This window comes from Lactuca virosa, chromosome 5, assembly GCF_052849685.1.
Source record: "Lactuca virosa cultivar CGN04683 chromosome 5, Lactuca_virosa_CGN04683_v6, whole genome shotgun sequence".
Classification (NCBI taxonomy): Eukaryota; Viridiplantae; Streptophyta; class Magnoliopsida; order Asterales; family Asteraceae; genus Lactuca; species Lactuca virosa.
In genome coordinates, this window is record NC_136430.1 from 417,571,519 (window position 1) to 417,597,177 (window position 25,659).

Genomic DNA, 25,659 nt, shown 5'->3' on the forward strand with positions numbered 1-25,659 from the left:
TGCTAGTAATCTTGTTTATACGGGTTATATTAGTTAATATCCTCAAAAATAATCTTATAGGGTATCATACAATCTCGAAGCAGTCCATAAAAAAAATCTAAACTGAACCGGTCTAAAACGAAACTAGACCAAAAAGATACCAGATCATTCCGAGACTGAGGCAAGCTACTCTAAAACCATATCATTTTTAAACCGAAACCGATTCGCCAATATACATATCTTCAAGTCTAGACTCTAATCACTATAAGGCGGGTTGACCCAGCAAAACTCGATCATGGTAAGTTGGTAACCAATCAATTAAGATTGTTTAGAAACCCAGTAACCGGATTCTATTAGTCTTCTAGATTCTTCTTTGGCCTGCTTACCACTATATCCATTTGAGTTCATTCACAGATCTAGGGTTACAAAACTCTAGAATCTTCCACTCCTTGAACCCTCTAGACGCTCCTTTTCTTGCCCTTTATCTCCTCCATCGAAATCCCATCGCCGCCGCGTCTGATTTCCATAACGAGTACCTACCCTGTCTTACACTTCAAGTTCTCTGTTCTTCAGCAACATTAATGGCGAAATATGGAGAAGGGGATAAGCGTTGGATCGTTGAAGACAGACCAGACGGAGCGAATGTTCACAACTGGCACTGGGCCGAGACCAATTGCCTCGAATGGTCCAGAAACTTACTGTCGAAGCTCCTCGCGGACCAAACAATACTCGACGGAGAAGGGAACCTCTTCATCAAGACAAAAAAGATTGAAAAAGTGGAAGGAGAGGCTTACGTTAATGTTCGAAAGGGGAAAATTATTCCAGGTTACGAGTTAAGCGTTTCAATCAATTGGCAAGGCGAGGCGCGAGATGCTGAGGGGAAATCTCTCTTGATAGCCGATGGAGTTGTTGAAATTCCTTATATTGCGGATGAAAACGCCGACGAGGATCCTGATCTTAGGGTTATTGTGAAGGATGAAGGTCCGATCGGGAGGAGATTGAAGGATGCCTTCCTGGCGAAGGGGAAAGATTTTGTTTTGAAACAGATTCGGGTTTACGTCGATGCCATGGCAAAAGGTGGACCTGCAAAAGATGAATTGGAGGTGAAGAAGGTAACTTCCAAGCAAGCGGCAGCTCCTGTGTCGGCTCCACCGGTTGCTGCACCTGTCAAGAAGGTGGAGGAGAAGAAGGAGAAGAAGAAAGAAGGGTTTAAGACGATTAAGCTGACAGAAAAGTTTAGCTGTAGGGCGAAAGATATGTTTGAGATCTTGATGGATGACAACAGATGGAAGGGTTTTACGCAAAGTAATGCTAGAATTAGCAAAGAGATTGGTGGGGAGATTAGTATCTTCGATGGATCGGTTACTGGAACAAATTTGGAGTTGCAGGAGGGCAAATTGATCGTTCAAAAATGGAGGTTTGGAAGCTGGCCTGATGGCATCCACTCTACGGTATGTTTGTTTTAATTCAGTATCTTCGTTCTTTTTCATTCCACCTAAAGAAACTGTTCGATAATTGTCTTCTTAAGGCGATATTCATGTAAGTGGCAATATTTGTATGGTTTTGTGTATTGATCTATACACTTCTTGACATGACAAAGGAGTTTGCAGGTCTATAAGAATTAAAAAAAACAGAATATTAGTGTGCACATGTGCCTAGACGAACGTAAAACTTCATTCTTTTCACCATGAAAATCAAGAAAAGAATACACCTATGAACATGTGTCATGGGATTTAACAGAAAGACCCAAGGAATCTGATTTTTAGGTAGAAAGGCATTTCATTTATAATGTGACACCATTTTGTTTCTTCAACCTTAATGGTTAGCTCCATGTTTGCATCATATATGGGAATTCTTTTGTAGATCTTGTTTTATTCTGAACATTTGATGATTTGATTAAACCAAAGTTTCTTTATTCATGTGGGGTTCCTACTATCTCACCACTCGGACCAAATCTTGAATCTTCTAACATGTTATTGACCATAAAAATGTCAAATGACTGAAATGAGTTGCAATTTTTGGTTGTTATTCTGCAGGTTAGATTGGTTTTAGAGGAGCCTGAACCTGGAGTCACGGTTGTGAAGTTGACACAGACTGATGTTCCAGACGAAGACAGGTTTGTTCTTAGTCATCAGAAACTTTTTAATTTTTAGGATGAGAGAGCAAGGGCATTTATGTCTTTTCATATATAGCATAACAACATTTGGAAACTATGATGCAGGTATGGTAATTCAACTGTGGTGGAGAACACAGAGAGAGGATGGCGGGATCTAATTTTCCACAAGATAAGAGCGGTTTTTGGGTTTGGTGTTTGAAAGGTGCACGACTTAATTAATGTATTTGGTGAAATGTAGAATTATCAAGTATGAAAGTTGGAGTAATAAATTTGATTATTGTGGATTGGTTGAAGGACACTGAATATTATTGTGTCAATCATCAATGCGTCGAATTGAATTTGTCTTTCTGTCAAAACTCTAATGCTTTTGTGTTTGAACATTACAACACAGTTGATTTTGTGGGTTGGTTGTCTTTGTCTTCAGTTCTGCGTTTAGATCAGCTCTTTTGAAAATGTTTTCTTTTTAATGTTAAAAAATGTATTTACTATTTACAATATTTATGTAGATAGTGTTTATATTAGGTATAAAGTGTTTTGACTATATCTAATTTGATTTTGTTTCACTTGAATAAGTCTTTTAGTCTCTAGGAGAGCCTATTCTTCAGGCAAATCACACTAAATTTAGGGATCTTTATTTGTTTAAGTTTTATAAAGGTTATATAGATAGCCTTCTGTTTTGTTACTTCTTATATATATATATATATATATATATATATATATATATATATATATATATATACTTGCCCAGAGAAAATGACCAACATAACCCTGCAAGTTTGGATTTTTACAAATGTTGTCCCAAGCAATCCAGTGGTGCTTGTGCTCATCATTGGAATCCCATAATAAATTAGCCATAACACTTTTCATCTTAGAAATATGGGGAAGGGTCAAAGTTATGTTGCGAGCTAGCGAATGTTTGGATCGTGATCAAGTCTGTAACGAAGCTGCGACCACACCTATTGCCATGTCATTCCTTGAAGAACCATCTTTGTTCAACAAAAGGAGGAGCCCATTTGATCCATTTGCGCTTTGCGCCTCGACTCAGTACTTGATAGACTATCTAATGAAGAATCTGCGAATCCCAAGAAGTCCATATCGGTCTGCTAGTTCACGCAAATTCGAAGAAGTTATCACGGGTGAGCGACATGTAGGGGAACTCTAACACAGAAGACTCCTTACCTCAGGAGCGTGATGAGTATATGTATAAAACTAATTTTGGGATTAGGCACAGTTTGAAAAATCTTTTAGATGCACATATCCCCCCGAGAGGGCGATTGAGACGTGGGCATAAGGGCTTTTATGACACAATTAATAATTCGCTTCATTTTCAGTTAGGCCTTGATATAGCTTCTTTAGGGGTTATTACTTCTTTGGTAGCTCTCCCCTTTGTCTCAGAGGGCTAGCTTTTTTGGGAGATCTAAAAAAATATCCAAAACCTCCTTGGTAGAGGTCTGATTCTATTCCTTGGACTAGTTAATGAGTTAGTTTAACAACCTTCGGTAACTCCTAATTAGCTACATAACAAGAGAAATATTATGAACCAATCTTTGAATCAGGCTATCGTCTGCCTAAAAGAAAGCTCTAGCCATGGAGCTTGGATACGGTTTCCGGATCGGAGATCCATGGCTCACAGATGGTATCTCCCCATGGCCTTTTGCCTCTGAAAGCGTCCTAGTTACGAATGACCCAATCTATCTATGGCAACCACCCCTACTTTTAGTAGATGGAGATACACACCTAGGAAAGTGCAGAATAGGCCTATGTGTCGGCCAGTGCGATCCAAAATAGAAAAACTTCAATAATTTCTATTTATTTGAAAGGGGAAAAATATAGGGTTCCAAACCTGCTGGGAACAATCTCTCTCCGCTTGAATGTTCTTGCTTCCCTTGCTTTAACCTGACATTAAAAGTCACTTAGACTCTTCATCTTAGCTTGTAGCTGTTTGATTGTCCTCCGATTCTGGCTCTTGTCCACCTCAGTTGTTTACTAACAACTTCATTTTCCGACCTGGAAAACCAATTAGGCTCTCTTTCAAGCATAAGTAAAGGACTGTTGCTTTCAAACTAACTAGCCAGAAGAGGAGAGCGCTAACTTATATATATATATATATATATATATATATATATATATATATATCACATTTTGTATTAAGGTCCTTTGAGTGTGGGCGAGTGAATCTCACATGGCATGATCAAAATGTCAACTTTAAACACAAGTTTGTGTTACTTGCCATTTTGAAGTTTGATCAATAACAATGGAAAACTTTTTGAGAAGCCGGAAATGTGGAGAGTGGTGGAAAAAGGTTAATAAGTACTTGTTCCAGCCGGTAGGGAGATTCTGAAAACCATACTTAGCATTGAAAAGGGAGTTTGAGTTGCTGGCTATGAAGGAATGAGATAAGGTGAACAGTTTCTTAGGAAGAACCTTAATGGTTGTAAACAAAAATGAATTCTAATGGCAAGATCATGGAGCAACATATGGTTGTTAGCAAAGTACTTAGGTCCTACAACTAGATTTAATTAAATATAGTTTGTTACATATAAGAATGAAATTGATGTGGATACCTTGCGCATGAGTGAATTGCATGGAAGTCTCCTTGTTCATGACCAAAGGGTGCAAGGCAACTAGAAGGTGTTCATGAACAAAGGGTGCAAGGCAACTAGAAGGTGTTAGATAAGGAGTCGAGGCTCAGTTAGAGGTGGGCATGGCCAAGGAAGGGGAAGAGGACCTTTCAACAAAGCAATCATCAAATGCCATAAATGCCATAAGTTAGGGCACTTACAATATGAGTGTTGACTGCACAGATTATACTAAATTTAAGGAAGATAAAGATTAAGACTTAAAAGAGATTTTTGAAGTAAGCACCCATGGCCCAGGCATGTGTGGCCACAAAACCCATATGTTGGTGTATGTAAACCATTTCCTGTAAATTCTCATGTGAAAAAGACAATCTTGATGTCTAGTTGGTGAATGAGCCATGACTTGGAGATCCAAGGGCTATACTTAGAAGGACTCATATTGTGTTCAGAATGACAACATGACAATGTTACCAAACAATCAATACCAAATTGTTGGGAGCGACCATCAACAACAAGGCGTGCTTCGTAACTCTTAAAAGTCCCATTCGAGTTCATTCCCATATTTTGAAAACCGGATCGGACCGGCCGGTTCGACCGGGAACCGGTCCCGACTCCGGTTCTTAAAGGCCAAAAAACCGGTATTCATGTAAATCGGTGAAAACCGGTAAAAACTGGGCCGGTTGAACCGGTAAAACCGGAAATTTTAAAAAAAATTTATTTTTTTTCATTTTTTGTATTTTTTATATAATTAAATATAATTATGACATCATCCGGTTTTTCCGGTTTTTGAGACCAGTCCGACCGGTTGGACCACTTGAACCATCGAACCAGTAAGACGACCGGTTCGGTCTCCGGTCCGGTTTTCAAAACCTTGGTTCATTCTACGTTTAAAAATCTACATAAAGTGCATATAGGACATATCCAGATGTCATGGGACGGGGATCGAAGTCTTGTAATTAGTTAGAGCGCTAAGTTCATCGGTCATGACATTTTTCCAATTTTGTATAAGATAGGGCTTCCTTAGGCTTGCAGGGAATGGGAGAGATAGAGGAAGTATAAGAGAGATTAATTTGAATTTTAGGATTGGTAATTCTGTGACAACCGTCAATTTTTGGCCAAGTCAAAGTCAACTAAAGTCAGCGAGTCAAACCGGTCAACTCATCTAACCCTTGTACATTAGGGTTTCCATTATGTTTCTTATTGAACAACTCGCAATCTTAATACAAAGTATCACTTAGAGTTTTCACGTGTTCGGAAATTCTAAACCCTAATCAGGGCAAGTGATGAAACTACTCGATAAAACATTATTCCTTAACCCTCAGGGGCATATAGCAATCATAACGACACTTAACGGGATGTACAAACCTTGCGTTGCGAAGCCAAACACTCAAAAAGGTCACAAAAGAAGTCTCTCCCAATCTCTTTCACTCTAACTCTCCTAAAACTCTCTAATTAGGAGAAATCGCTCCAAGAATGTGAAATCTCTCCCAAATCTCTCCAAGAATGTGAAATCTCTCCCAAATCTCTCTCTGTATGAGAAATCTCTCCAAGAATGTGAAATCTCTTCCAAATCTCTCTCTGTATGTCAAATCCCTCCAAGTATGTCAAATCTCTCCCAAATCTCTCTTAAAATCTCTCTCAACTTCTTATAATCACTCGGGGCATCCTGACCCTTAATTTAGTCGAAAACCGCTCTAAAACGGAAGTCTACGCGAAAAACAACCTTAAGGAGCCGGAACCCCTCTTAGGAGCCGAACCTCCTGAGAACCGAAACCCTCTCAACCGAAATGGACCGAGCGCTCTGTCTATTTCGGTCCCCTAATCATTCCAAACCGAGCCTGACCTTCTGCTCTTCTCTTCTCACTTTCGGTCCGAGAGGACTACACCTTCGGTCCGAGGACCTGACCTTCGGTCCGAGGACTTGACCTTCGGTTCCGAGATGCGAGCCACGACCGAACCCTCGCACCTTCGGTCCTCTCTTCTACTCTCGGTTCCTTCCTTCTCCACTCTCGGTTCTCACTCCCTTAGAACCGAACCTCGCAGGTTCGGTCCAGATTGCCGGTTTTTGACCCAAACTTCGTTTTAAGCCCGTTTTTCGAGATTTTAACGCGAGATTTTCACCCAAACTCGTATTTTAACATAATAAACCCCAAATATTCATATTTTAACTATATTTTGAGGAAAATCATTGCCTAAGAATAAAATCTATTTGGTGAGATATTTAGGTGGAGTGTTGACCTTTGGACAAGGACACAAGCAACCTCCCCATACTTCCATAGTACAACCCTCAGTCACTATTCCTCCATGCTTAGTCAATTAATTGTCCTTTCACACTATTTCACCAGCCCATAATCAGATCAAAGGGCTGGAAAAGCTTCACTTCACTTCCCTCAATATTCACTCTTTCTCAAAAAGGATCAAACCCATTTCTCTCTCACTTCCTCTCTCTAAAATTCGAGCTTCAAAGGCTGGTCTTGGGTTCTTCCCCCACATTTGGTAAGTATCTTCCTCCTACACTTAGATATTCTACTACCCTTCATCCAAATCATAGATTGCTCACACAAATATCGTCATATTTGTGTTAGATCTTCGAATCTTCAAGCATCATCTAAGTGTTCTCGAGCTGAACACTTCTCTTCTTCATCATCCATCTACTGAAATCACTCAAGGTGAGTTCATACCCCTACATTTTCATGTTTTCTTCAGTTTTCAGGGGGGAATACAAGTTAAAACACCAAGAACACAACTAAACTCAAACAACAGCTCTCATCAGAAAAGTTGAGTCTTATTCACGGACTGTTTTGACTATCTTAAACTTAATATCTTTCAAAACTATTTAATATGCAAATATTTCAGCTTCATACCTTTAAAATGACTACTTGCACATCTCCATACGATTTTTCTACGATTTATGGTGATTTTTACAAAACTGCCTATCATTTCAGAAACGAATTCGGACCAGTCTGTGAATATGAACATTTTAACACAAGTTAAAGACTTCTAAAAATCATAATAAAAATTATGAATAAACTAGACACATTTTGTGAACTCTCAGAATTTACGGATTCAGTTTTCGACTTCGTATGATTTTTCTATAATTTTACTAAAACAGTGTAGAAAGGTTAAAAACTAGTTAACAGCTTACAACTTTCATAACACTTTGTAGTATGTTGAGCAAAGTGCATAACAATAAGTTCTAAATAATGAATGTATTTTCTTGTTAGTTTATCATTATAAACTGAAATTTAGTCATTCATGATAAGGTTTACTCATTCGTTTCGAACACATATAATAAACTCTAATAAGCATAGTTTATGGATTTTTACTACATGAAAAATGTTTTACTCTCAAAACAAATGAGTTTTTCATATCCTACGGGATAAACTATAATAGTAATAGTTTAAGGATTTCATATCACTAATTGATTCAGAAAAAGTGATTTTACTTCCTTCACGGAAGAGGTTTTAATATCAAACTATGTGTAAACTAGTTAACTTAGGCTGTGAGGCAATTCTCTCCCCGTACGTTCGAGTACGGGATCCCAATTCCTGTAAGTTATAACCAGAGTCTCTTGTAGGGAGAGCGTGATAATTGTGTATAGATCTATATTGGGATTGACACCCCACACCTCGCTGCTAGCTACAGCCGGACCGGCAGGTCTGCGGGTGACAAGAGTCATAGTATCTTAACGTCTGAAAGACGTTGTGCAGGTTATTTCTCGTTATAGTATGGTTATAGCGACTCACATAGGTAGTTAACAATCTTTCAAGTTTACATGGAAAATTCTACTTTGAAAAGGGGTTTTACTTCCAAACTAAACGAGTTTATGTCGATTTAAACTTGCATGAATTACTTGAAGTATGGAAAAATACTTGTTTACTTTCGGTCCTGGGATTTAGGACTACATAACTTTGATAAGGAAAATATTGGATTTTCTTTGGAAACATATTTCTGTTAAAACTACATTTCATCTAGAATTGTTAGATTTCAGCTATAATTGCTAAGTGTATATGCTAGAGTTATATAAGAATCTAGTCACAATCAACTTAGAATTGGTGGGCCCGCCTTATCTCCTGTTCCTTGTTTGGTTGTAGACCTAGGGCAGACCCATTACATTCAACGGTTTATTTAACTTGAATTTTATATAACTTATATACGCTGGGCGATTATAGGAGGAATCTACGGGTCGTTCTAGGGTTCATTATCGCATAACATAGGAGCATTCATTTCACACTTAACTAAGAAAATATTGGATTTTCTGGAAATCATACTCTATCGCTTTTACAAGGAAAACGGTTTCTTCCTCAAACAAAACTCTTATGAACTCACCAACTTAATTGTTGACACTTTTCAAAACTACTTGTATTCTCAGGAAATCAGTGAAACAGGAAAACATCAGCACTTTGAGGATGGGACGTTAAATCGTCAAACAGTTCATTTTGTCATCATAATGTAATTGATTTTGAAACATGTAAACATATACTATGGTGTAACCTTTTCAATTATATTTATGATGGTTGTATTTACTTTGAGCACTATTATACTCGTTGTTGTGATACTATACATGAAGTCCTCCACCCTCGGACGTTTCCGCCATCCTTGGTTTGGGGGTGTGACAAATTCCTAACATGCTTAGCATGTGGATGGTTGAGACAGGTTGTATGGGTATGTTTGTAAGTTGGTGTGTGGGGGGATGGTGTTCGAAGGGTTTAGGGGCATCGCGGTTGACGGTGGGACAGTGAGGGTGTACGATGGGAGGACAACATGGCTTCGGTGTGCCTAGGAGTTAGTAGAGGGCTTAGTGTACAAAGTAGACGGATTGGTTAAGTATGGATTGGTGTAAGGTAGTATGTATAGTTATTGTTGTGTAGAAAGGTGTATGAGTCCGTTTGAGGTGTTTGTTTTGTGGAAAAAAGGAATAAGTTTCATTAAAAATAAAATGATGTGATATAATTATTTTTTGGTTTTTCATATCATATCATTTGAGACCATGAAGGTTGGTGTGACATCCCCTAATTTCCTGGCCAGACAAGACCGATTTAATTTATGCTTTTTAAAATTAAATCAGAGAAATCTTTATAAAAGATGTTGCGGAATTGGTCCCCAAAACAAAATATGATAAAAGTTTGTCAAAACCTTTCTTTAAGAAATATATAATTTCATTTGATATCAAAACTTCGGGATGTCATGTACCGATACAGACCAAAAACATAAACAAGACATTATAAGCCTTTCAACAGTTATATACAACTACTGGCCTATAATCCAAAAATCTCACGTCATCCTCCGACTAAGCTCGGGGTCCACTACCTGTAACATAAAAAACTGAGTGGGTCAGGCTTGGGAGCCTGGTGAGCATATAGGGTTTTCAACCCACAATAATAATAAACTTATTAAGTTCACCAATCAACAATAACCCTGATTACCCGTTCCCGTTATCCTCACTTTACGTCCCTAAACACTTATCACAAGGGACCTAGCCTAAAGAATATCATCGGGATGGACACTACTGCTAAGGGGTTTCCTTAGCCATACATGTCCTAAAGGCAACCATGAGGGGGATGGAGTACAGCGAATAAACACCCAAGTTCATTAACACCTACAGGTTGCGGGCATGCTAGCGTTTCCCACTGGACTGTCTAGAAAAGTCCGTGGTCGTCATCCAAACTCCGCTAGATGACTGAATCACAAATCACATCGAGGCCTCTCATCACTTTATTTTATCACACACCAACTATCTACCCATGTTTTACCCAACATATTTAAAGATAAAAATACATATACAGTTTAAAACATGTATAAAACATCGATTCAACAGTCACCTCAAATAAACAATTAATATATTTACACATAGCACGTATTTTAAGGTAAATACTTCATATTTATGTGTAAGGTGAAAATAACTACACACTCACTTGATTTGATGATAATCGGGTAGCAATTCGTTTCCTAAAACGTTCGTTTCTAATAAAACCGGGAGTTTTATTCAGAAACCGGGCTCTGCGAGGGTCGGGCTTCGAAACCGAAAAGATAAGACCGATTTAATTTATGCTTTTTAAAATTAAATCAGAGAAATCTTTATAAAAGATGTTGCGGAATTGGTCCCCAAAACAAAATATGATAAAAGTTTGTCAAAACCTTTCTTTAAGAAATATATAATTTCATTTGATATCAAAACTTCGGGATGTCATGTACCGATACAGACCAAAAGCATAAACAAGACATTATAAGCCTTTCAACAGTTATATACAACTACTGGCCTATAATCCAAAAATCTCACGTCATCCTCCGACTAAGCTCGGGGTCCACTACCTGTAACATAAAAAACTGAGTGGGTCAGGCTTGGGAGCCTAGTGAGCATATAGGGTTTTCAACCCACAATAATAATAAACTTATTAAGTTCACCAATCAACAATAACCCTGATTACCCGTTCCCGTTATCCTCACTTTACGTCCCTAAACACTTATCACAAGGGACCTAGCCTAAAGAATATCATCGGGATGGACACTACTGCTAAGGGGTTTCCTTAGCCATACATGTCCTAAAGGCAACCATGAGGGGGATGGAGTACAGCGAATAAACACCCAAGTTCATTAACACCTACAGGTTGCGGGCATGCTAGCGTTTCCCACTGGACTGTCTAGAAAAGTCCGTGGTCGTCATCCAAACTCCGCTAGATGACTGAATCACAAATCACATCGAGGCCTCTCATCACTTTATTTTATCACACACCAACTATCTACCCATGTTTTACCCAACATATTTAAAGATAAAAATACATATACAGTTTAAAACTTGTATAAAACATCGATTCAACAGTCACCTCAAATAAACAATTAATATATTTACACATAGCACGTATTTTAAGGTAAATACTTCATATCTATGTGTAAGGTGAAAATAACTACACACTCACTTGATTTGATGATAATCGGGTAGCAATTCGTTTCCTAAAACGTTCGTTTCTAATAAAACCGGGAGTTTTATTCAGAAACCGGGCTCTGCGAGGGTCGGGCTTCGAAACCGAAAAGATAAGACCGATTTAATTTATGCTTTTTAAAATTAAATCAGAGAAATCTTTATAAAAGATGTTGCGGAATTGGTCCCCAAAACAAAATATGATAAAAGTTTGTCAAAACCTTTCTTTAAGAAATATATAATTTCATTTGATATCAAAACTTCGGGATGTCATGTACCGATACAGACCAAAAGCATAAACAAGACATTATAAGCCTTTCAACAGTTATATACAACTACTGGCCTATAATCCAAAAATCTCACGTCATCCTCCGACTAAGCTCGGGGTCCACTACCTGTAACATAAAAAACTGAGTGGGTCAGGCTTGGGAGCCTGGTGAGCATATAGGGTTTTCAACCCACAATAATAATAAACTTATTAAGTTCACCAATCAACAATAACCCTGATTACCCGTTCCCGTTATCCTCACTTTACGTCCCTAAACACTTATCACAAGGGACCTAGCCTAAAGAATATCATCGGGATGGACACTACTGCTAAGGGGTTTCCTTAGCCATACATGTCCTAAAGGCAACCATGAGGGGGATGGAGTACAGCGAATAAACACCCAAGTTCATTAACACCTACAGGTTGCGGGCATGCTAGCGTTTCCCACTGGACTGTCTAGAAAAGTCCGTGGTCGTCATCCAAACTCCGCTAGATGACTGAATCACAAATCACATCGAGGCCTCTCATCACTTTATTTTATCACACACCAACTATCTACCCATGTTTTACCCAACATATTTAAAGATAAAAATACATATACAGTTTAAAACTTGTATAAAACATCGATTCAACAGTCACCTCAAATAAACAATTAATATATTTACACATAGCACGTATTTTAAGGTAAATACTTCATATCTATGTGTAAGGTGAAAATAACTACACACTCACTTGATTTGATGATAATCGGGTAGCAATTCGTTTCCTAAAACGTTCGTTTCTAATAAAACCGGGAGTTTTATTCAGAAACCGGGCTCTGCGAGGGTCGGGCTTCGAAACCGAAAAGATAAGACCGATTTAATTTATGCTTTTTAAAATCAAATCAGAGAAATCTTTATAAAAGATGTTGCGGAATTGGTCCCCAAAACAAAATATGATAAAAGTTTGTCAAAACCTTTCTTTAAGAAATATATAATTTCATTTGATATCAAAACTTCGGGATGTCATGTACCGATACAGACCAAAAGCATAAACAAGACATTATAAGCCTTTCAACAGTTATATACAACTACTGACCTATAATCCAAAAATCTCACGTCATCCTCCGACTAAGCTCGGGGTCCACTACCTGTAACATAAAAAACCGAGTGGGTCAGGCTTGGGAGCCTGGTGAGCATATAGGGTTTTCAACCCACAATAATAATAAACTTATTAAGTTCACCAATCAACAATAACCCTGATTACCCGTTCCCGTTATCCTCACTTTACGTCCCTAAAAACTTATCACAAGGGACCTAGCCTAAAGAATATCATCGGGATGGACACTACTGCTAAGGGGTTTCCTTAGCCATACATGTCCTAAAGGCAACCATGAGGGGGATGGAGTACAGCGAATAAACACCCAAGTTCATTAACACCTACAGGTTGCGGGCATGCTAGCGTTTCCCACTGGACTGTCTAGAAAAGTCCGTGGTCGTCATCCAAACTCCGCTAGATGACTGAATCACAAATCACATCGAGGCCTCTCATCACTTTATTTTATCACACACCAACTATCTACCCATGTTTTACCCAACATATTTAAAGATAAAAATACATATACAGTTTAAAACTTGTATAAAACATCGATTCAACAGTCACCTCAAATAAACAATTAATATATTTACACATAGCACGTATTTTAAGGTAAATACTTCATATCTATGTGTAAGGTGAAAATAACTACACACTCACTTGATTTGATGATAATCGGGTAGCAATTCGTTTCCTAAAACGTTCGTTTCTAATAAAACCGGGAGTTTTATTCAGAAACCGGGCTCTGCGAGGGTCGGGCTTCGAAACCGAAAAGATAAGACCGATTTAATTTATGCTTTTTAAAATCAAATCAGAGAAATCTTTATAAAAGATGTTGCGGAATTGGTCCCCAAAACAAAATATGATAAAAGTTTGTCAAAACCTTTCTTTAAGAAATATATAATTTCATTTGATATCAAAACTTCGGGATGTCATGTACCGATACAGACCAAAAGCATAAACAAGACATTATAAGCCTTTCAACAGTTATATACAACTACTGGCCTATAATCCAAAAATCTCACGTCATCCTCCGACTAAGCTCGGGGTCCACTACCTGTAACATAAAAAACTGAGTGGGTCAGGCTTGGGAGCCTGGTGAGCATATAGGGTTTTCAACCCACAATAATAATAAACTTATTAAGTTCACCAATCAACAATAACCCTGATTACCCGTTCCCGTTATCCTCACTTTACATCCCTAAAAACTTATCACAAGGGACCTAGCCTAAAGAATATCATCGGGATGGACACTACTGCTAAGGGGTTTCCTTAGCCATACATGTCCTAAAGGCAACCATGAGGGGGATGGAGTACAGCGAATAAACACCCAAGTTCATTAACACCTACAGGTTGCGGGCATGCTAGCGTTTCCCACTGGACTGTCTAGAAAAGTCCGTGGTCGTCATCCAAACTCCGCTAGATGACTGAATCACAAATCACATCGAGGCCTCTCATCACTTTATTTTATCACACACCAACTATCTACCCATGTTTTACCCAACATATTTAAAGATAAAAATACATATACAGTTTAAAACTTGTATAAAACATCGATTCAACAGTCACCTCAAATAAACAATTAATATATTTACACATAGCACGTATTTTAAGGTAAATACTTCATATCTATGTGTAAGGTGAAAATAACTACACACTCACTTGATTTGATGATAATCGGGTAGCAATTCGTTTCCTAAAACGTTCGTTTCTAATAAAACCGGGAGTTTTATTCAGAAACCGGGCTCTGCGAGGGTCGGGCTTCGAAACCGAAAAGATAAGACCGATTTAATTTATGCTTTTTAAAATCAAATCAGAGAAATCTTTATAAAAGATGTTGCGGAATTGGTCCCCAAAACAAAATATGATAAAAGTTTGTCAAAACCTTTCTTTAAGAAATATATAATTTCATTTGATATCAAAACTTCGGGATGTCATGTACCGATACAGACCAAAAGCATAAACAAGACATTATAAGCCTTTCAACAGTTATATACAACTACTGGCCTATAATCCAAAAATCTCACGTCATCCTCCGACTAAGCTCGGGGTCCACTACCTGTAACATAAAAAACTGAGTGGGTCAGGCTTGGGAGCCTGGTGAGCATATAGGGTTTTCAACCCACAATAATAATAAACTTATTAAGTTCACCAATCAACAATAACCCTGATTACCCGTTCCCGTTATCCTCACTTTACGTCCCTAAACACTTATCACAAGGGACCTAGCCTAAAGAATATCATCGGGATGGACACTACTGCTAAGGGGTTTCCTTAGCCATACATGTCCTAAAGGCAACCATGAGGGGGATGGAGTACAGCGAATAAACACCCAAGTTCATTAACACCTACAGGTTGCGGGCATGCTAGCGTTTCCCACTGGACTGTCTAGAAAAGTCCGTGGTCGTCATCCAAACTCCGCTAGATGACTGAATCACAAATCACATCGAGGCCTCTCATCACTTTATTTTATCACACACCAACTATCTACCCATGTTTTACCCAACATATTTAAAGATAAAAATACATATACAGTTTAAAACTTGTATAAAACATCGATTCAACAGTCACCTCAAATAAACAATTAATATATTTACACATAGCACGTATTTTAAGGTAAATACTTCATATCTATGTGTAAGGTGAAAATAACTACACACTCACTTGATTTGATGATAATCAGGTAGCAATTCGTTTCCTAAAACGTTCGTTTCTAATAAAACCGGGAGTTTTATTCAGAAACCGGGCTCTGCGAGGGTCGGGCTTCGAAACCGAAAAGATAAGACCGATTTAATTTATGCTTTTTAAAATCAAATCAGAGAAATCTTTATAAAAGATGTTGCGGAATTGGTCCCCAAAACAAAATATGATAAAAGTTTGTCAAAACCTTTCTTTAAGAAATATATAATTTCATTTGATATCAAAACTTCGGGATGTCATGTACCGATACAGACCAAAAGCATAAACAAGACATTATAAGCCTTTCAACAGTTATATACAACTACTGGCCTATAATCCAAAAATCTCACGTCATCCTCCGACTAAGCTCGGGGTCCACTACCTGTAACATAAAAAACTGAGTGGGTCAGGCTTGGGAGCCTGGTGAGCATATAGGGTTTTCAACCCACAATAATAATAAACTTATTAAGTTCACCAATCAACAATAACCCTGATTACCCGTTCCCGTTATCCTCACTTTACATCCCTAAAAACTTATCACAAGGGACCTAGCCTAAAGAATATCATCGGGATGGACACTACTGCTAAGGGGTTTCCTTAGCCATACATGTCCTAAAGGCAACCATGAGGGGGATGGAGTACAGCGAATAAACACCCAAGTTCATTAACACCTACAGGTTGCGGGCATGCTAGCGTTTCCCACTGGACTGTCTAGAAAAGTCCGTGGTCGTCATCCAAACTCCGCTAGATGACTGAATCACAAATCACATCGAGGCCTCTCATCACTTTATTTTATCACACACCAACTATCTACCCATGTTTTACCCAACATATTTAAAGATAAAAATACATATACAGTTTAAAACTTGTATAAAACATCGATTCAACAGTCACCTCAAATAAACAATTAATATATTTACACATAGCACGTATTTTAAGGTAAATACTTCATATCTATGTGTAAGGTGAAAATAACTACACACTCACTTGATTTGATGATAATCGGGTAGCAATTCGTTTCCTAAAACGTTCGTTTCTAATAAAACCGGGAGTTTTATTCAGAAACCGGGCTCTGCGAGGGTCGGGCTTCGAAACCGAAAAGATAAGACCGATTTAATTTATGCTTTTTAAAATCAAATCAGAGAAATCTTTATAAAAGATGTTGCGGAATTGGTCCCCAAAACAAAATATGATAAAAGTTTGTCAAAACCTTTCTTTAAGAAATATATAATTTCATTTGATATCAAAACTTCGGGATGTCATGTACCGATACAGACCAAAAGCATAAACAAGACATTATAAGCCTTTCAACAGTTATATACAACTACTGGCCTATAATCCAAAAATCTCACGTCATCCTCCGACTAAGCTCGGGGTCCACTACCTGTAACATAAAAAACTGAGTGGGTCAGGCTTGGGAGCCTGGTGAGCATATAGGGTTTTCAACCCACAATAATAATAAACTTATTAAGTTCACCAATCAACAATAACCCTGATTACCCGTTCCCGTTATCCTCACTTTACGTCCCTAAACACTTATCACAAGGGACCTAGCCTAAAGAATATCATCGGGATGGACACTACTGCTAAGGGGTTTCCTTAGCCATACATGTCCTAAAGGCAACCATGAGGGGGATGGAGTACAGCGAATAAACACCCAAGTTCATTAACACCTACAGGTTGCGGGCATGCTAGCGTTTCCCACTGGACTGTCTAGAAAAGTCCGTGGTCGTCATCCAAACTCCGCTAGATGACTGAATCACAAATCACATCGAGGCCTCTCATCACTTTATTTTATCACACACCAACTATCTACCCATGTTTTACCCAACATATTTAAAGATAAAAATACATATACAGTTTAAAACTTGTATAAAACATCGATTCAACAGTCACCTCAAATAAACAATTAATATATTTACACATAGCACGTATTTTAAGGTAAATACTTCATATCTATGTGTAAGGTGAAAATAACTACACACTCACTTGATTTGATGATAATCAGGTAGCAATTCGTTTCCTAAAACGTTCGTTTCTAATAAAACCGGGAGTTTTATTCAGAAACCGGGCTCTGCGAGGGTCGGGCTTCGAAACCGAAAAGATAAGACCGATTTAATTTATGCTTTTTAAAATCAAATCAGAGAAATCTTTATAAAAGATGTTGCGGAATTGGTCCCCAAAACAAAATATGATAAAAGTTTGTCAAAACCTTTCTTTAAGAAATATATAATTTCATTTGATATCAAAACTTCGGGATGTCATGTACCGATACAGACCAAAAGCATAAACAAGACATTATAAGCCTTTCAACAGTTATATACAACTACTGGCCTATAATCCAAAAATCTCACGTCATCCTCCGACTAAGCTCGGGGTCCACTACCTGTAACATAAAAAACTGAGTGGGTCAGGCTTGGGAGCCTAGTGAGCATATAGGGTTTTCAACCCACAATAATAATAAACTTATTAAGTTCACCAATCAACAATAACCCTGATTACCCGTTCCCGTTATCCTCACTTTACGTCCCTAAACACTTATCACAAGGGACCTAGCCTAAAGAATATCATCGGGATGGACACTACTGCTAAGGGGTTTCCTTAGCCATACATGTCCTAAAGGCAACCACGAGGGGGATGGAGTACAGCGAATAAACACCCAAGTTCATTAACACCTACAGGTTGCGGGCATGCTAGCGTTTCCCACTGGACTGTCTAGAAAAGTCCGTGGTCGTCATCCAAACTCCGCTAGATGACTGAATCACAAATCACATCGAGGCCTCTCATCACTCTATTTTATCACACACCAACTATCTACCCATGTTTTACCCAACATATTTAAAGATAAAAATACATATACAGTTTAAAACTTGTATAAAACATCGATTCAACAGTCACCTCAAATAAACAATTAATATATTTACACATAGCACGTATTTTAAGGTAAATACTTCATATCTATGTGTAAGGTGAAAATAACTACACACTCACTTGATTTGATGATAATCGGGTAGAAATTCGTTTCCTAAAACGTTCGTTTCTAATAAAACCGGGAGTTTTATTCAGAAACCGGGCTCTGCGAGGGTCGGGCTTCGAAACCGAAAAGATAAGACCGATTTAATTTATGCTTTTTAAAATCAAATCAGAGAAATCTTTATAAAAGATGTTGCGGAATTGGTCCCCAAAACAAAATATGATAAAAGTTTGTCAAAACCTTTCTTTAAGAAATATATAATTTCATTTGATATCAAAACTTCGGGATGTCATGTACCGATACAGACCAAAAGCATAAACAAGACATTATAAGCCTTTCAACAGTTATATACAACTACTGGCCTATAATCCAAAAATCTCACGTCATCCTCCGACTAAGCTCGGGGTCCACTACCTGTAACATAAAAAACTGAGTGGGTCAGGCTTGGGAGCCTGGTGAGCATATAGGGTTTTCAACCCACAATAATAATAAACTTATTAAGTTCACCAATCAACAATAACCCTGATTACCCGTTCCCGTTATCCTCACTTTACGTCCCTAAACACTTATCACAAGGGACCTAGCCTAAAGAATATCATCGGGATGGACACTACTGCTAAGGGGTTTCCTTAGCCATACATGTCCTAAAGGCAACCATGAGGGGGATGGAGTACAACGAATAAACACCCAAGTTCATTAACACCTACAGGTTGCGGGCATGCTAGCGTTTCCCACTGGACTGTCTAGAAAAGTCCGTGGTCGTCATCCAAACTCCGCTAGATGACTGAATCACAAATCACATCGAGGCCTCTCATCACTTTATTTTATCACACACCAACTATCTACCCATGTTTTACCCAACATATTTAAAGATAAAAATACATATACAGTTTAAAACTTGTATAAAACATCGATTCAACAGTCACCTCAAATAAACAATTAATATATTTACACATAGCACGTATTTTAAGGTAAATACTTCATATCTATGTGTAAGGTGAAAATAACTACACACTCACTTGATTTGATGATAATCGGGTAGCAATTCGTTTCCTAAAACGTTCGTTTCTAATAAAACCGGGAGTTTTATTCAGAAACCGGGCTCTGCGAGGGTCGGGCTTCGAAATCGAAAAGATAAGACCGATTTAATTTATGCTTTTTAAAATCAAATCAGAGAAATCTTTATAAAAGATGTTGCGGAATTGGTCCCCAAAACAAAATATGATAAAAGTTTGTCAAAACCTTTCTTTAAGAAATATATAATTTCATTTGATATCAAAACTTCGGGATGTCATGTACCGATACAGACCAAAAGCATAAACAAGACATTATAAGCCTTTCAACAGTTATATACAACTACTGGCCTATAATCCAAAAATCTCACGTCATCCTCCGACTAAGCTCGGGGACCACTACCTGTAACATAAAAAACTGAGTGGGTCAGGCTTGGGAGCCTGGTGAGCATATAGGGTTTTCAACCCACAATAATAATAAACTTATTAAGTTCACCAATCAACAATAACCCTGATTACCCGTTCCCGTTATCCTCACTTTACGTCCCTAAACACTTATCACAAGGGACCTAGCCTAAAGAATATCATCGGGATGGACACTACTGCTAAGGGGTTTCCTTAGCCATACATGTCCTAAAGGCAACCATGAGGGGGATGGAGTACAACGAATAAACACCCAAGTTCATTAACACCTACAGGTTGCGGGCATGCTAGCGTTTCCCACTGGACTGTCTAGAAAAGTCTGTGGTCGTCATCCAAACTCCGCTAGATGACTGAATCACAAATCACATCGAGGCCTCTCATCACTTTATTTTATCACACACCAACTATCTACCCATGTTTTACCCAACATATTTAAAGATAAAAATACATATACAGTTTAAAACTTGTATAAAACATCGATTCAACAGTCACCTCAAATAAACAATTAATATATTTACACATAGCACGTATTTTAAGGTAAATACTTCATATCTATGTGTAAGGTGAAAATAACTACACACTCACTTGATTTGATGATAATCGGGTAGCAATTCGTTTCCTAAAACGTTCGTTTCTAATAAAACCGGGAGTTTTATTCAGAAACCGGGCTCTGCGAGGGTCGGGCTTCGAAACCGAAAAGATAAGACCGATTTAATTTATGCTTTTTAAAATCAAATCAGAGAAATCTTTATAAAAGATGTTGCGGAATTGGTCCCCAAAACAAAATATGATAAAAGTTTGTCAAAACCTTTCTTTAAGACATATATAATTTCATTTGATATCAAAACTTCGGGATGTCATGTACCGATACAGACCAAAAGCATAAACAAGACATTATAAGCCTTTCAACAGTTATATACAACTACTGGCCTATAATCCAAAAATCTCACGTCATCCTCCGACTAAGCTCGGGGTCCACTACCTGTAACATAAAAAACTGAGTGGGTCAGGCTTGGGAGCCTTGTGAGCATATAGGGTTTTCAACCCACAATAATAATAAACTTATTAAGTTCACCAATCAAAAATAACGCTGATTACCCGTTCCCGTTATCCTCACTTTACGTCCCTAAACACTTATCACAAGGGACCTAGCCTAAAGAATATCATCGGGATGGACACTACTGCTAAGGGGTTTCCTTAGCCATACATGTCCTAAAGGCAACCATGAGGGGGATGGAGTACAGCGAATAAACACCCAAGTTCATTAACACCTACATGTTGCGGGCATGCTAGCGTTTCCCACTGGACTGTCTAGAAAAGTCCGTGGTCGTCATCCAAACTCCGTTAGATGACTGAATCACAAATCACATCGAGGCCTCTCATCACTTTATTTTATCACACACCAACTATCTACCCATGTTTTACCCAACATATTTAAAGATAAAAATACATATACAGTTTAAAACTTGTATAAAACATCGATTCAACAGTCACCTCAAATAAACAATTAATATATTTACACATAGCACGTATTTTAAGGTAAATACTTCATATCTATGTGTAAGGTGAAAATAACTACACACTCACTTGATTTGATGATAATCGGGTAGCAATTCGTTTCCTAAAACGTTCGTTTCTAATAAAACCGAGAGTTTTATTCAGAAACCGGGCTCTGCGAGGGTCGGGCTTCGAAACCGAAAAGATAAATTTTCCGGGCTTCTTGGGCTCTTCGTGGCGTATTCCGGGGGTTATAATCGATACCGGGGCTTTGGGGAATGTTAAGATGAAGAAAATATGGAAAAAGGGGCTAAATATGGCAAAATTCCAAAATTAACCGAGAAGGCTCGCATACCCTTCTATTTATAGGGTCCGAAGTCGGTTCAGGAGGTGGGGTCCGCAGGCGAGGGTGCGCAGGTGCTCGCACATGGGCTGCGTGTGCGAAGGGGCTGCTGGCAGCTCCTGATTGGACCGAGGCCTAGTGGTCCGAAGTAGAGGGTTCGTGGCTCGCTGCGAGGGGTCGGACACGTGAAAGAGGACACGCGTCGGACAGCCATTGGATCGCTTCAGCAGCTCGGATGACTCAGCCTTATTTCGGACACGTGGCACATGCGAGGCGAGGACACGTGACCGAAGTCCACCTATGCGAAATTCCTCGGTTTTGGGGATTTTCTCGATTTTCGCGCCAAAATTTCTAAAATCCATAACTTTCGCATACGAGCTCCGTTTTTGACGTTCTTTATATGCACGCGTAGGTAAAATTACGCTCTACAATTTTCGTTTAGACTTCGTCGGCTAATTTTGAATTTAATTTTTAAATTATTATTTTTAACAGATCGAGACAGGAAATCCGTTAAAAATTCATAACTTCTTCATCCGACGTCCGTTTTCGTCAGACTTTTTACCGTTGTGCTACTAATGATGAGAACTTCGATTCTCGTTTAGGTCGTGTCGGCTAAAAATCAATCGATCCAATATTCGAGTTTTTAGCTGTCTACTGCTAAGCTGAAACTTCGAAAAATCATAACTTCCTCATACGAAGTCAGATTTGGGCGTTCTTTTTATACTTACTCTCGGTTTAACAAACTCTACGAGTTTCGTTTAGATCACTAAGGCCAAAAAGTAGTTTATCGAAAACTCACTTTTTACGACATTCGGCCCCGTGCCGGTTTGTCGCGAAACTTCGACAGGTCATAACTTCTTCGTTATAACTCGGATTTCGGCATTCTTTATATATCCGTAATCCTTGTCACGCCCACTACAAGTTTCTTAATATATATCGGCTTTATCTAATATTTAATTTTGACGCTCATTTTTATTCTTAATTAATTAAACCCTAATAATTAAGCATAAAACACATAATTCACATAATATTCACATAATTCCTTTTTATTTCTTCAAAATGAGTTACAAAGGTTAACCTAGACTATAATGTAAATATTTATGCCTAGCCTAGAAACACAGGCATTACAATTCTCTCCCCCTTAGGATGATTCCGTCCCCAGAATCACACATCAGCAAACAAATGCGTGTAGCGACTCATCATGTCACTCTCTGTTTCTCAGGTGAGATTTGGCCCATTCGTATGTTTCCAACGCACCAGCACTAAATCGACCATCTTGCGTCGCAACTTCTTAGTCTTACAGTCAACGATTGCCTCAGGTTCTTCGATCAACCTCTTGTTTTCATCCAACCTTAACTCAGAAATCGGAATTATGTCGGTCACATCTCCCGTGAACTTTCTCAAATAGCACACATGAAAGGTATTATGAATACCCTCCAGTTCTTCCGATAATTCTAGCTTGTAAGCTTGATTCCCGATCCTCTGAAGAACTTTAAATGGTCCAATAAACCTTGGACTCAACTTTCCCCTTTTACCAAATCTTATAAGTCCCTTCAACGACGAGACTTTAAGTAAAACCGAATCTCCAACTTCGAAGGATATTGGTTGTCTTTTCTTGTCAGCATAACTCTTTTGTCGATCTTGAGCAGCTAACATCCTTTCCCTTATCACTTTTAACTTTTCAGCAGTTTGATGGACTATTTCATGTCCCATAAACTGCTTTTCCCCAGCTTCCAGCCAACATGACGGCGTTCGACACTTTTCCCCATACAAAGCGTGATAAGGTGCCATCTTAATGCTCGAGTGGAAACTATTATTATAGAAAAATTCTACTAGAGATAAGTGTTCATCCCAATTACCTTGGAATTCTAGGGTACATGCTCTCAGCATATCCTCCAATGTTTGAATCGTTCGTTCGCTTTGACCATCGGTTTGAGGATGGTAAGATGTACTCAAACATAACTTGGTACCCAATTCCTCTTGTAGACTTCTCCAAAACCTTGAGGTAAAACGGCTGTCACGATCGGATACAATCGTTAACGGAACACCGTGAAGCCTCACAATTTCCTTCACGTAAGAATTCGCAAGTTTATCCATAGACCATTTCTCGTTAGCGGCTATGATATGCGCACTCTTAGTGAAGCGATCAACGACCACCCAAATCATGTCGTGACCGTTCCTTGTTCTGGGCAGTTTAGTCACAAAATCCATGGTAATGTCCTCCCATTTACCCATGGGTACAGGTAAAGGTTCTAAACTCCCATACGGTTTCTGATGTTGTGCCTTAACCCTAGCACATGTTACACACTCGGCCACATACTTAGCAACATCTAGCTTCATCGTCGGCCACCAGTAATAGGGTTTTAGATCCCTATACATTTTCGTACTACCGGGATGAATCGAGTACATGGTTTTGTGAGCTTCTTCCATCAGAAGACCTCTTACTCCTCCCGTCTTAGGTACCCAAATCCTATCTTTGAATACCTTCAATCCCTGACCGTTTGTATCAAACACCAATGTTTTTCCCAAACGTTCCTCCTTTCGGTCATTCTTTTCTAAAGCTTCTTCCTGAGCTTTCTTTATACTTTCCACAATTGTCGAGACGACTTCAATTCTCAGCGCTCTTGGCCTTCTCTTTTCAAGATTTACCTTCCGACTGAGAGCATCAGCAACAACATTTGCTTTACCAGGGTGGTAAAGTATCTCACAGTCGTAGTCCTTGAGTAGTTCTAGCCAACGCCGCTGTCTCATGTTCAATTCCTTCTGATTAAAGAGATATTGAAGACTCTTATGACCAGTGAAAAGTTTACACTTAGTACCATAAAGATAATGCCTCCATATCTTTAAGGCGAATACTACCGCTGCCAACTCCAGATCATGAGTGGGGTAGTTCTTTTCATGCTCTTTCAACTGCCTCGATGCATACGCTATCACTTTATCCCTTTGGGTTAGAACACATCCTAACCCAACTCCAGAGGCATCACTATAGACTGTGAAGTCATTAACTCCTTCAGGTAACGAAAGAATCGGTGCTTCACACAGTCTCTTCTTTAACTTTTCAAAGGCTTCCTTATGCTTTTCATTCCAAGCATAAGTAGCTCCTTTGTGGGTCAAAGCTGTTAATGGAGTAGAGATCAAAGAAAAGCCTTGGATAAATCGGCGATAATATCCGGCTAATCCTAAAAAGCTTCGAATCTCCGTAGGACTTTTTGGTTGTTCCCACTTCATCACAGCTTCAATCTTTGTTGGGTCAATCATTATTCATTCTTGGTTAACCACATGACCTAAAAATTGGACTTCTTGAATCCAAAATTCACATTTAGAGAACTTCGCATACAGCTTCTCCTTTTTCAAAACTTCTAGCACTTCACGCAGATGCTTGTCATGCTCCTGCTTGCTTTTCGAATAGATCAAGATATCGTCTATGAATACTATTACAGATTTATCAAGGTATGGTTTACAAACCCTGTTCATCAAATCCATGAAAGCTGCTGGGGCATTGGTTAGTCCGAACGACATAACCAAAAATTCATAGTGTCCATATCTTGTTCTGAACGCAGTCTTCTCGATATCCTGCTCTCTCACCTTTAGTTGATGGTATCCGGACCTAAGATCGATCTTTGAGAAATAGCTCGAACCTTGCAATTGGTCGAACAGGTCATCGATCCTCGGCAACAGATACTTGTTCTTTATCGTCGCTTTATTCAGCTCTCTGTAATCGATGCACATTCTCATGCTCCCGTCTTTCTTCTTTACAAATATCGCAGGGGCTCCCCAGGGTGATGAACTAGGTCG

The 25,659-nt window shown here is 38.6% G+C and overlaps 1 protein-coding gene across 1 annotated transcript; it reads left to right on the forward strand.

The window, feature by feature from the left end:
• Window positions 1-331: 331 nt before the first annotated feature.
• On the forward strand, window positions 332-2,583 carry LOC145112305 (Aha1 domain-containing protein). The gene is made up of 3 exons (XM_079048481.1): window positions 332-1,430; window positions 2,016-2,095; window positions 2,201-2,583. The coding sequence occupies exons 1-3, from the start codon at window positions 561-563 to the stop codon at window positions 2,292-2,294; spliced, it is 1,044 nt and encodes a 347-aa protein (XP_078904607.1). The 5' UTR covers window positions 332-560; the 3' UTR covers window positions 2,295-2,583.
• The last annotated feature ends 23,076 nt before the right edge of the window (window positions 2,584-25,659 follow it).